Source organism: Lepidothrix coronata, unplaced genomic scaffold (genome assembly GCF_001604755.1).
Source record: "Lepidothrix coronata isolate B3197 unplaced genomic scaffold, Lepidothrix_coronata-1.0 Scaffold9, whole genome shotgun sequence".
NCBI classification, from domain to species: domain Eukaryota; kingdom Metazoa; phylum Chordata; class Aves; order Passeriformes; family Pipridae; genus Lepidothrix; species Lepidothrix coronata.
Window position 1 is genome coordinate 400934 of NW_016690189.1, and position 12877 is coordinate 413810.

General features: G+C 42.7%; 1 protein-coding gene across 1 annotated transcript; it reads right to left on the reverse strand.

Annotated features, from left to right (window-relative positions):
• Positions 1-750: 750 nt before the first annotated feature.
• Positions 751-6855, reverse strand: KRR1 (KRR1, small subunit processome component homolog). Its single transcript, XM_017804410.1, has 10 exons — positions 6752-6855; positions 5910-6085; positions 5281-5415; positions 4889-5014; positions 4719-4802; positions 4078-4134; positions 3417-3587; positions 3168-3245; positions 2947-3040; positions 751-1403 (listed from the first exon to the last, which is right to left on the reverse strand). Exons 1-10 carry the CDS (start codon positions 6837-6839, stop codon positions 1261-1263), a joined length of 1152 nt encoding a protein of 383 aa, XP_017659899.1. The 5' UTR covers positions 6840-6855; the 3' UTR covers positions 751-1260.
• Between the last annotated feature and the right edge of the window lie 6022 nt (positions 6856-12877).

Below are 12877 nucleotides of genomic sequence, written 5' to 3' on the forward strand. Positions count from 1 at the left end.
ACCTGACAAACTCTGAACAGCAGCCTCCCCTTTGTACTGTCAACTGCCAAACGCCAGTTGGGGTTTCTAAAAAAGCTATCTAACCACATATATTCAAAATTTTAATTTATATGTGTAAGAAAAAAAAATTGGCTATGTTTTCACCTACTAGTTTCAAATAAAAGGTCACCCACCTAAAAGCAGTGAGTGGCACTGTTCTAGCATAATCATTTCCACTGCACGTGCAGGTGATCAATATTCTAAAACCTGGCAAAAACACTCTAACAGAGTCAGGAAATTAGTGTGGCTTTACCTCATTACATTTGTTTCTTTAATCTCAAACATATGAAATAAGCAACAGCTGCTCTGCCGGTCCACTTTATTTCATCACATTTTGCATTTTCAGGAAACTGAAAAACCTCTAAATTTCCTTTAAAATACAGGAAGGACCTCAAAAAAAAAAAAAAAAAAAAAAAAAAAGAGGAACACAGTTTTTTAAGACATTCTTGCAAGCAGGAAATAAATTAAAAATATATTTAAAGGTAGATAAAATGATTTTATGCTTTCCCTGCAGCACACGCCCTGGGTAAAGACACTTCGTACCACATTCTGTCTAAAATACCATAAGGATAATGCTAATAAATAACAGTTTATTAATGGTATTAATGGTAATCAATGAAGGTTATGGTTTGTCTAATTCTCATATGAAGCTGTGAGTTTGTTTCCTGGAAAACAACATGTAGGTTGGGCAGTAGACTATTAATTAAAGGATTTAAGAACAACGTATTAAAATAGTTTATTAACATCAAGACAAGACACACACAAATAATCAGCTTTTACAGAAACAAAAGCATAATACAGTAAAAAATCTTGCCCGTTTAGCAAAAGTTATCACCACAACTGAGGCTGTCTGGTAGTCTTTCACAGAAGAATTACCTTGAACTTTCACCTTTTCAGAGTTCTCTGACCCTAAAGTTTAACACTCCACACCAAACTCCTAAATCTTTCTAGTATGAAACCTTCCCTTTAGGCAGATGGGATATATTATCCAACTCTCTTACTTTCTCAAACACTATAGTGGCACAGATTTTCTTCACCAACCTTGGCAAGTCTGCACAGCTGCTTTAGGTCCACTAATTAAACTGTACTTGTGAAAATAGAATGATCTTTCTACCTAATCTTTTCTTGTCCAGATAATACCGACAGCAAAAAGTCTCCAATCTTCCAAGGGTGAAAATGTTCATTATTGGAGGAGAAAAGTGAGCCATCTTGGATGGTGAATTACTTCTTTTTCTTTTTTTTCTTTTCATCTGCTGCCATTTTTAACTTTACTTCTTCCTCAGGAAGCGCTCCTAATTTCTTTTTCTTTGCATTCTTTACCTTTTCCTTGATGGCTTCGATATCAATTTTTTTCTCTGTGGAGGCTACATAGTAAGAAATATAAAGGTAACAGACATGAATTTTACTTCTTAAAAATTTTAACAGTCTACGAGATGACTTCATATATAAACATAGTAAACTGCATCTTGTGGCATTGGTTAGGACTCATTTTATGTTTACTAATGTTTTTATAGATTATTCATCTAATCATTTTTGTTGAAACTCATTATCTACAAATATTATTCAGCAGAATTCAAAGGAGAACAGTCGTATAAATAATCCCATACAACTGCATTTGGACACAGATGCCACAATACAAACTATTATCCCCCACTCCTCAGAACACTACTGTACTCCTCTGAAATTAATACATACACACTGTCTTAGACATAGGTCTATTGGCATGATTGATCTCACATAAGAAGAGAAGAAAATAACCGCGTGCTTATATCTAGAAGATCTTTCATGGTATTTTGTCTTTCTGCAAGTAACTAAAGTGGTAAGATCCCAAACATGCCTGTCCGTGGCAATCCATTATTGACCACTGTTGGAAAAAGGATGGGGAAGGGTGGGCTGGGGGCATATGGTGCAGATCTTTGACCCCTGCATGCAGACCTTTATAAGAGACTGCTACAGAATACTGAAGTGAAACACTTAATGCTGAGCAACATGAATAACCTACTCTTACGTTCACCTAAGTGACGGTATTTTCTCTTTTGAGCACAAGTCATGAATTTGGATCTAACTCTCCTATCTCATACAGTTGATTCCTACATCTAACAGTAGGTACCATATGTCTTTGGATCTCAGTTCTTCTCTTCATACAAACTGTGCTGTCATCTATTCTTGGAAGACTGAAGGATTTTAGCTCAAAACACGCATCAACTAGAAAAGCACCATATTTGAGAGACAGTGCAGTCAACAACAGGCTCATTGGAAATTTACTGCCACCACAGAAAAAATAGTACTGTATCAATGCTGCAGAACACATGCTTTTCAAGAAACACAGACTTTTAAGCTCATAAGAAATTGTGTAATAATATATAGGTAGTATAGCCAATACAAAGCTTACATAGTATATCTAATACCATGAATATGCAGCATAATCAATGAATCCAGAAAACTGAAGACTTGTTCCTCTAGTGCATTCAGAAAATCATCTGAGAACATAAGCTCTTACTCTGCATATAGTGGTTTTTGCTTTAACTTTTAAAAATAGCTATTTACCCTATCTTGTACCAGTACTTACTTGTGACAAAAGTTTCCAAATAAATACTGCTTTTGGGTTTCTTTTTAGAAAAGCCACTTGAAGGTAAAAGTTATGACAGCTTCACTATAAGACTGAAAGCCAGAAATTGATGTAGCCAGGACAGCAAATCAAGACTGGGCATTCTACAGAAAATTGTAATTTTACAGGTATAGAATTATTGGCTGCATGATCTTTCTACTGTGTCTGGCAACTCTAGGCATGGCTCTGACCATAGGATTTTTTTGCGTGACCTTTTTTTTTTCCTAGGCTGTATCTGCAAAGTCACTTAGCCTAGGAATTGACAATAGAAGGTTTTAGAACAGGAAAAAAAAGGTTACCTTTCTTTGTTTTTACAGCTGGTTTTTCCTTTGGTGGGATAAAAGCTTTATTTCTTTCTTCTTGTCTTTTCTTGATTGCATCTGCTTGCTTTGCCTAAAGTTACCAATAAAAAGGTCAAGTAGCAGTAGAGCAGGGCAAAAAGGACCGAAAAGAAAAAAATCAAATTCCCGGTCAGAAGTCAAATGCTTTTTAACTGGACGGTGGACCAGTACAGCTTTACCTTTATCTCTTCCATTTTCTTGCGTTTCTTCTGTCTTTCTTTCAAGAAGTATTCACCACTTGCCAATTCTTTATCAATCTATGTACGACAATTACCAAGAAGCCTTAAGTAATTATGGATTATAAGCCAGATGTTTAGTATCAGGAAATCAAGATCTTTACAGAAAAAGCCTCCCAACCTCTTTTCTACAAAGAACACGATTTCAAGTCATGCTATATTCCCGCATAACCAAATAAAGTTTCAACTGACCTGGCTTTCTGGCTGTGGAGGTGGGAACGGTGTGTATTCCTTCTTAGTATTTTTCTTCTTAGGCTCCTTGCGTTTTTTCAAGTTCTTCCGCTTAAACTTAGGCAAAAATCTTTCCCAGCTTTGTGTCCTCAGTTCAGGATCTTTTGCTAATTCCCTTTTGATCATCAAAGTCTTCAGTAGTTTCAGAATGTCATAAAGAAGTTATTAAAAACAGTATTACAGTAACAGTCAAGAGATTCAAAACACAAATTTTACTAGACTATCTTGCAGTGAATATGCTACATCCAAACCTTCATCTCTCACTTCAGTGAGAGCAGTGGGGCTTAATTATGAACAGCAGCACCAGAAAGATGCATACGTCTCAAAATGGAGACAGAATGCACTGGAGAAGGTGCCTCAGTGTAAATAAGCAAGTATTAAGCAAACAATCGAAGGGCAGAAAGTTTATACACACTTCCTTTAGTGTTTTCTCAGATACTGTTAATGGTATTATGGCAATAATCCTAATAAAAGGGAGGATGTCAAAGTCAGGGTTTTTTTAAAGCAGCACACTGCAGAAATATAGACTACCACACAGAAACATGTAAATTATTAACACACAATTATCTGGGAAGAAATAGTATTTTCTTGTAAACAAAGCCACACAGTGGACTATGCTAACCTTGATGTTATATATGGGATGTATATTCTTCATTGTGTCCAGAACAACTTTTCTGACCTGTATTTAACACAAAATGAAGAACAGAAAACTCAGCAAGTATTTCATATTCTAATAATCTAAAATACCAGCTACATTATCTTGCTTCCTCTCCCCGGCTCTGTCTCCCCAAAGTAGCGAGATATAAAATCATAGAAACATTAAGGTTGGAAAAGACCTCCAAGATCATCGATTCCAGCCTTTAAAAAGCTAACGCACAGGGTTAACTAGAAGGCACAGCACTTTAGAAATATAAATAATATTGCCATGTTTCTAATAAGACTCCAGCAGGCCCCAAAAAATATATTACTGTCATGTTCCCATGGATCTTATGGTGTCATGAGGAACTTGCTTTTGACAAGCAGTCTTCTATATAGGTATTAAAACATATACAAGTATTTTTTTTCCAAGACAGAATGACCTCAGAGTCTAAAAAAATTCAGCAGCTAAAATGATAAGACTACAGATATTCCTGTAACTTACTAACACATAGCTGAAAAGTCAGTGAAATACTTGAGGTTGCCAGATTTTGCCTAACGCCTGCCCTTGAGCTGGGCACAGAAGTTTGCGTTTGCTACACAAACAGCTCATCTACCTCCCCTTACCTCTTTTAGCCCACTAAAGGGTCCAAGAGCCGAAACAGTGTTGCCTTGCACCATAATATAACAGTTTGTTAACAGTTCCAGGGCCTATAGCAAAAAAAGAAATTAATTATGAAGACCTGACACAAATTTGGGTGTAAGAATTGTCTGGTTACTACACTTAGAGGAAATACCTTCAGAGTAGATCCTTTTGGCCCAAGAAGCCGTGCTCTTCTTTTTATAAAAGTCTCTCTCTTCCTCACCAGAGAGCCTATCTTAATGATGTCACACGCAACATCATCCTGAAGGATACGAACTGCCTAAAAAGAAAAGATGCAGTCAATGTCATCTGAATGCAAGTGTATTATTCATAAGAGTCAAGAGAATACTTCAGTTTATTCTTCTCACTTTGCTTTCAGATATATTTACTTTAAATATGTATTTTATTTTACTTGACTCACTTGAAAATCCCAGATTTTCAAGATGTACTCTTTTATAGGACAGAATTTGAGTAGGATATATAATGGAATTTAAGATAGAATATAAGCATTACGATAGATACAAACTTCCAGGATTTATTACAGACCTGCTCAAATGGAACACTTCTTGCCAGAAGTTTTATTAAATCTCTAGCTCTGATGATTGCATATGGATCAAAAGTCTTCTTAGTGGTAGTGACAGTCATGCTTCCTTCAATTAGATCCAGCGCTGCATTCACATACTGCAGTATTTGAAAAGAAACAGTGCATCAGTCTCTAAATGGGAACCTCACAATTCAGCTTTTGCAATAAGCAGTTAACAATCAGAATGCCATATACTGAATGCAGATCTATTTTCCAAAATTTCTTAAGCGACTTTTAGCTTAAGGAAATTCACACACACAGACAAAAACCAGACTGAATATATGTCACAAGGCCCAAAGCATCTTCCTCATCTCCCTGAATTTAAGTGCTGAACAAAGTTGTCAGGGTCTGGATGAGAAGATAAGCGGAGAGCTTTGCTAACAGCATCTGTAAAGGACTGCAAATCGGCTACACGGTTCTTCAGTGATTTTGATGCCAACAAAAAATGACACTGCTAATTCTAAACGCAAGCACAGTAGAAATTTACAAACACAGTATGAGAAAAGCAACTTCCACTATTTTAATAAGCTTAGTTAAGACATGTGTGTCCAAAAAGATAAAGTGCAGCATCACAATTATTAAGAATTCATACGTGTTCACCCAAGGCTTTCTGGACAAGTGGCCAGCACTCTTTCAAGTACGCTTCTCTATACTTCGGGAATAATGTTGCAAAACTGCTTTCTTCCAGCAGCCCTTTGGGATTATCCTCTCTTGTAAAGGCTGGCTCTTTCCATCCATCTGGCACAGTGAGAAGTTCCGATTCATCAACTGTTATAGGTGTAACAAAACAACAACAACAACAAGAGAGCTGTTGAGTTTTTTTTCCCTCCTATTGCATCTCCTCCCCGTTTAACTACAAAAGACAGGGTATCTGAAAGCAGAGGGACAAAGAAGTTTGGTTTAATCCTCTCTAGAATCTGGTTTGCATCTCTACTGGCCATAATGAAGTTGCTGCTTTAAGCTACTTATACTTAAAACAAACAAACAAACAAACAAACAAATCCACCGCTGAGATATGCGTTGTTGATAAAAGATTTTATATATTTATATATACATATATATATATAAGGTTCATGCCTAGGCTTCGCGAACGAAGATTTGGGAAGGGCTCTACCCACGTTTGTTGCAGGCGCGTTGGTGGCTAAAAAGGCCAATACGAGATAGACATGTCCGGTTGCAAAAGGCACAGCAGAAAGACTCCTTAGATGGTGTATTCTGCAAGGCACGATTTACTATACAAGTATATTACACAAGGACAAGGCACGGACTGAGGCAAGGAACCCGAGTACCTTGAGGGCGGGCGCACCACCACAAGCCCCAAGCACCCAACAGCAGCCTCTACCCTCCCCAGCACCGCACGGAGAGGACCTGCAGCCCTAGGGCTTCTCGACGCGCCGGTCCCCAGCCCCGCACGGACCCGGACCCCACCCACACCTGGCGCCGCTTTCTTCTTGTTCTTCTTTTGTTTTTCGGTCTGCCTCGGCCCCGGCTCGGGCTCGGCCTCCTCAGTGGCAGCCGCCATATCCGCCCGCGCGCCGGAAGGGGCGGGGGGAAGCGATGCACGGCGGGAGGGGCCGGGCCGGGGCTGGGCCCTCCTCTGAGGGTCGCTGGGAATGTCAGACCGAAACCGCGCCTTGCTGCTTATGCGCACGGGGGGTTCCCACAGATTCCCATCTGCGTTACTTTGTCCCGATCGCAGCACGGTCTATCTCACGCCAGCAGGGTTTGGTGAGTGGTTTCCCTGCTGGAGACCTCCCTCCCTTCCTCAGGGTGGCTTGGCAGCCCCTTTTGGACTCTGTGCCTCTATTCTGATTACAGGAACGGTCTCCCAAGATTAATGCCGTGATTGAGAGGCATATACCAGGTGTCTTCTTTCCTTCCTCTTCTTTCGTATGAAACATCTTTTCCAGCCACATTTTTCACTTTTGAGTTTTCTGTCGTTACTCTGCAGCATAGTGGGAAAAACGCCCTGCCTCGTCAAAATGTATGCTGAAGTACAAACACATAAATAGCTGAAGTACTTAAGTGCTCGTACTTAACGAAAAGGGATTCCTGATTAATATTTCAATTGAATAACGTAATTTAAGATTCTCTGGGGAATGCTCTGCATCCTCTTCCCTACCTGTAACTGAGAATTTTGTTTAATAAAAGCAAGAATGTTGCCTCCTTCTTTCTCTTTTATGGAGACCATAAAAAGCCAATGGAGTGAAGTACTGGAGGAGACCTTTAAGAGCAAGAACACTGTGAGGCAGCACAGTGTTATCTTTGGCAGGTGTTTATCAGACCTGTCCATAAAAACCTGCTCTCTACGATGTTTAATAATGATGAGAAAGATATTTATATCATCTAATCCATACATAATGAAAATATTAATTAAAAAAATCAGTTTCGACCCGGCCACACACTTTCCTTTGGACCTGTCACCTGTCTTTCCTAGCGTGCTCCAACTCCCAGCCTTTCGCCCACCCCATCTCCCACAGCAAACAAAACTCCAGGATCCTTTATGCCTGGACGCTTGACATCCAGCTGATGCATGTTTTTAGCCATTTATTTTAATTTCTGTCTGTCCATATCCTTCAAACAGGGAGCCCGCTGTGGGAGCGCTTTCCCACAGAAGGGAAAAAAGCGGGGAGGGGACCCCGCGGCAGAGGGTGCTGCCGGGTCCCTCCGGACCTCTGGGGAGATTGGTTACTCATTCCCGATCCCGCTAGATGGCACTGGCCGCCACGCTAAGTGGAGCATCCCAGACGGAGCTGCCGTCCGCCCAGTGGCTTCTGGAGGGCGGCGACGGGAGGGATGGGGGCGATGGGAATGTGCTTCCTCTTTCCCGCGCAGCACTGCACTGGGTGGAGTCCTGCTCCTGCCTCACCCGACACCGAGCTTTGGATGCCGAACACCACTGACAGAAAGATTCAGTGCCTCTGGACGAGCACAGGGAGGGAAATTTGCTTCTCTCAGCTCTTGGATACAGAAGTTGTCTGGGCCTGCCTGCTTAGCTGGTATCCCTCAGTGCTGCAGAGCTCGTGAGCACAGGACGGGGGGCCTGCCCGGGTGTAGGCACCTGGTCGATGCAAAGGAAGGACTAGGGGTCCTGGGGAGGCATTTCTCCTTGGAAGGAATGCAACAAAGTGCATGAAGTGCATGCTGCATTTCTCACCTGAACAGTGGCCACGTTTTGTGAAAGCGCAGCAGAGCAGATTTGGGAAGAATTTGAGGAAGGATAATTAGGTTAGTTCAGCACTTGTTTAGTGTCTGACTCCTTCTAAAAATCACAGGAGTGGACTGTGGAAGGGGTGCGCCACTGTTTGGCAGTGGGAATCAGCCTCCTGACAGGACAAGAGGGGAGAGGTAGAGAGACTGCAGTCCATGGAATTTCAAGAGTGTGAAGAAAAATTACAGGCTGCAGCAAGAGAGAAGAGGGAGCCCAAGGGAGAGGCGCAGGGGAGGAGGTGGCACAGCCAAAGCAGTGGGTGAGGCGGTGTGCTCTCTGAACAAGCAGTTTTGAAGGTCACAGGAAAGGACTCTGGTGAAATATATCTTTTTTTTCCTCCAACCTGTCAGCCTGTTGGGTAGTACGCTTGCTCCATGTGTACACCTCTCATATCTCACCCTCTATCTCACACTTATGCAGTGGCAACGACAGCCTACTGATGTACCCACTCCTCTCCTGTATCCCAGCCCCTGCTCCAGCTGCTGCTACATGGGGATCGGGGAGCCCCCCAAGCCTCTGTGCTAGAGGAGAAGTGCACAGTGTATGGTGTAAGGGGACAAGGGCCTGGGGCCTTGTGGAACCCAGCTTCTCCTTTTCAAAGGATGAACAGCCCTCTCCAGTTCAGCGCTGCACTGAAGTGTGTCTTTGCATAATTGAGACAGGTCCACTGAAAAGAACAGAAAATAGAGGCAGTAATGCTAACAGGCTCGAAGTTGTGATTCAGGAAGAGTCTCAGGTCCTCACCTTTCTAATTCTTTGAAGGAGACAGCGATTTCTCATCTTTTTCTCTTACCTCAGTATCTGTGGTCTGGTTGGATACAGGGAAGCCACTTCCCTAAATTCTTGGTTAGGAACAGGGTGCTCCCACAGACCTGTTCCACTCCTCCAGGCAGCCTTCTTAATCTCCAGACAACAGCATGTTTATATAAATTTCATTAGTCACTGCTCAAATGCAATAACCAGCCACTGGTCATCTGGCAGGGTTAGGAAGCTGAATACAGCTAGCTGGGGGGACAGTGGCTGATGAGAGGACAGGGACTGAAGCTGGTGCCCAGGTGACTTCAGCTGAGCTGCACTGTGATGAGGATGCTGCAGTTCCACAGGAGCTGGGTCCTCTGCATGCTGGGTCCTCTGCAAGCTGAGCTCCCAGGCAGAAGGGACAGTGTGAGTGCCGGTGCAGAGGTGGGCACAGTTACCACACAGCATTTGGGATGCAGCGCCACTGAGACTCCCTGCCCTCAACTGCCCTATCCCCCAGGGTCTGCATGTCCTCCCAGCTGTGTCAGTAACAAGAGACAGTGTTTTCCAAAAGCAGCTTTCACTGGCAGCACGTACCAGGTTCAGTGTTCTAACAGCCCAGTGTGAGATGGAGAGACACAAGTGCAAAGGGCTCCTGCATAATACAGATCCCAGCCTAGCAAGACCCCTACAACTGCTGGACTCATTGCTGGGCTTGGGGGGACCTGGAGCAGCTCTATGTGTGTGTAGTTTTGTCCTCTTGAAAACAAGGCAAAGGAATGAAACAGCACAGCCACACAGCCTCCCTTACACGCATTTCAGGCGATAGGATAAGAAGGGCAGTGCGCTGCTGTTAGAATGAAGGTGTCTCTTTATTATGCAGCGAAGTAATTATTTCCTAGTCAGTAGATAGGACTCCAGCCACTTGGCACTTTCTTATGTGCCATTTTCCAATCCAAAAGAGCAACTTGGGATTTTGTGATAATTCAAGCAATCAGATGAGCTCATGCACATGGCATTCATTCACTAGGAATGCCACGCAGATCCCATTCAGCCTCAGCACTCATAAATCCATGTGACACTTTTATCTATTTATAAACTTTTAACAGCAGGTTATGATTGTTATGCAAGCCGTATTCCAGGGATTAATAAGCAGCTTGTGTTGATGGCAGCAAGAAGGGCCATTAACTACTCTGGGACAGTCATCAATCTGTAATAAATGCTCAGCATCTGGATCATTTCTATGTAATTAAATAATCAATACTGCCTTTTGATTGAAATAACTAGAGAATCGTATTTCAACTTTATCTTGGCTTGCAGTGTTTTTAATTCTTTTAGTTTACGACAGGGCAGGAACAGACACACAAGCAAGCAAGAGCTTCTCCTGGTGTAACAGGCTCTTAAATTACAACTATTTCATATAAAACCTCTCAAGTGATCAAAATATCATTCAAACTGGCCACCAAAACCAGTTCATTAGATTGGATGGAGAAAAAAATAATCATGTGTAGTCCTTTTTCTGTTAATATAGAGTACTTTCATTATTGGAACAAAATTAGGTCATTGAGTGACTGACACTGGGAGGTAGCCTGGCAAAATGAAAATAATCAAACAGAAGCTCCCCCTGCCCAGCCACCCCCAGAAAAGTCCCTTTTGTTTCATTCCCTATCTGGCTAACATGATCTCTGTGCCCTCAGGTGGATAGGGTTGTGGTCTTCATTTCTCTTTCCCTTCTCCCCTTCTCTCTCTGGGCACTAGTGTGAGTCAGTTCTCTGGTTTTGTTTTTTTCTTGTCTTTGCTGTCGAATCCAGTGATCTGTAGAGGTGCTGATAGATGATGGTTTCAGTGCCCCTCACAAACCTGGTCAGGCAGGAACCACATTGCAGGAACCACACTGCAATGGTGCTGCTGCCTTCTCCATGGAGAGGGGGAATGGCCAAGCAGGCAGAGTTCATCGGAGGTGAGAACAAACAAGTAAGTGGGAGTCAAAAACATGAATTTCAAAAGAAAGAAAGACTTACTGTATTGCCACAGGAATATATGCTAATTCCCATCCCTTTGGGGTGCCTTTTAACCAGATAACAAATCTGCACCTTACCAAAAGGACATGATGGACAAATAACAACTCACCTTCACTGTTAGCGGGGTTAAAACATAGGGGAAAAGCTAACACACAGTCAGGTTTCTTATTTTTGAGATTGGAAAGACAGGAAGAAAATTTTGCAAGAAATAGGGAGGAGTATCACTGATGCAATAGTAAAGCTTTTAGAGGTGGCTACCATAAAGACCCTTGTGAAATTAAGCATGAAAAGATAAAGAAGAGGGAACAGTGTTCATCATAAATTCAGCTCAGCTAAGGGATAGCTGAGTCTGTGAGAGGGCAAGAGCTTCCCTTTGAAAGAGATGGGAGAGGAGAGTACATGCTGAACCCTAAGAATAATAAGGAGCTGGAAAATGAGAGGACTGCAAATCATAAAAGCACCTGAAAGGGCTAGCTGGAAAAGCAAAACAATGATAATTTGTGGCAGAAGGAAGAACCCAGGGTAGGGAGAAAGAATCTATGGGTAAAAAAGATGGTGTCTTTGCCTGTGAAATGTCTTGATTGAATAAAATTGCTGTCAATTTGAGGACAAGAAAGGGTTGAGAGCCAAACTGTGAAAGGAATTAAGTATCATTATGAAATCAAAGCAGCAGGTTTAGATCAAAAGGTCTTTGGAGCAGGAAATGTGCCTAATCACGTGTTCATACAGTGACTGACAGAATGAGGATTTTGTCTTGACTTGAGCCTCTGGGAGTTGTCAGAAAACAAACACCATGCCAAGGCAAGCTGCACCAGGACCTCTGAGATATATACAGGAGAATAAAAATGGGAGAGTTAAAGCAAGTGCTCCTGAGGGGTAGATGCATCAGAAGCTGGGGAGGATGAAGGCAGGGGGCTGAGGAAGGCAGTGGGAAGAAGTGCCTAAAACACAATATTGGTCCAAAGCCTCAGAGGGGAGAAGAGTCAAGTGGGGATGAGAAAGTGATTGGTCCCATCAGCTTCAGAAAGTCTCCCACATAGTGTGGAGGGCAATCACGAATTCCCAAAGACCCAGCTAACAGAGATTTCTCCAGCTATCGCAGTATCCATCCTATTTGGGTAATGCCTAACATGGGCTGTGCCTGCCAAGGCATAGCTGGCCTAATGGCTCTTGGCTCCCCAAAGGAAGAGGTGTCCCTCATCACCTGCAGATAGCTGTCGCAGTAGAGCACCACGTGGGGACCAGAGGCCCAGAGGCTCAGGTCTGCTGCAGCACTGCAAAATCCCCTCTGCCACTGCCTCTCCCAGCCCTGCCACAGTGGGTGTCTGGGGAGCCATGCAGAAAGGGGCTGCTTCTCTCTGAATCAGGGCGGGAGAAGCACCCAAGCCCCCATCCTCCCTGACAGAGCCCTGTGGCAAGGCCTGGCCAGAAGAGCAGAAGAGGATCTGCTGTGCAGCTTCCTGTAACCTTGCAAAGAGCAGACCATTTCTCAAACACATAAAATGCCCTGGGGCTGTGGATTGAAGGTGAAAATTTCCCAGAAAAGGTTGTTAAAATAATTTTAAAGTCACACCTGAGCAAACAGAGTTT

Excerpts from the sequence above, each read along its gene's own strand:
- KRR1 (XM_017804410.1), bottom strand. The coding sequence starts at position 6,839 with ATGGCGGCTGCCACTGAGGAGGCCGAGCCCGAGCCGGGGCCGAGGCAG. Across the intron at positions 4,135-4,718 it reads CCTTTAGTGGGCTAAAAGAG|GTCAGAAAAGTTGTTCTGGA; the intron begins GTAAGGGGAGGT and ends TGTTAAATACAG. Across the intron at positions 1,404-2,946 it reads AGCTGTAAAAACAAAGAAAG|CCTCCACAGAGAAAAAAATT; the intron begins GTAACCTTTTTT and ends CTTACTATGTAG.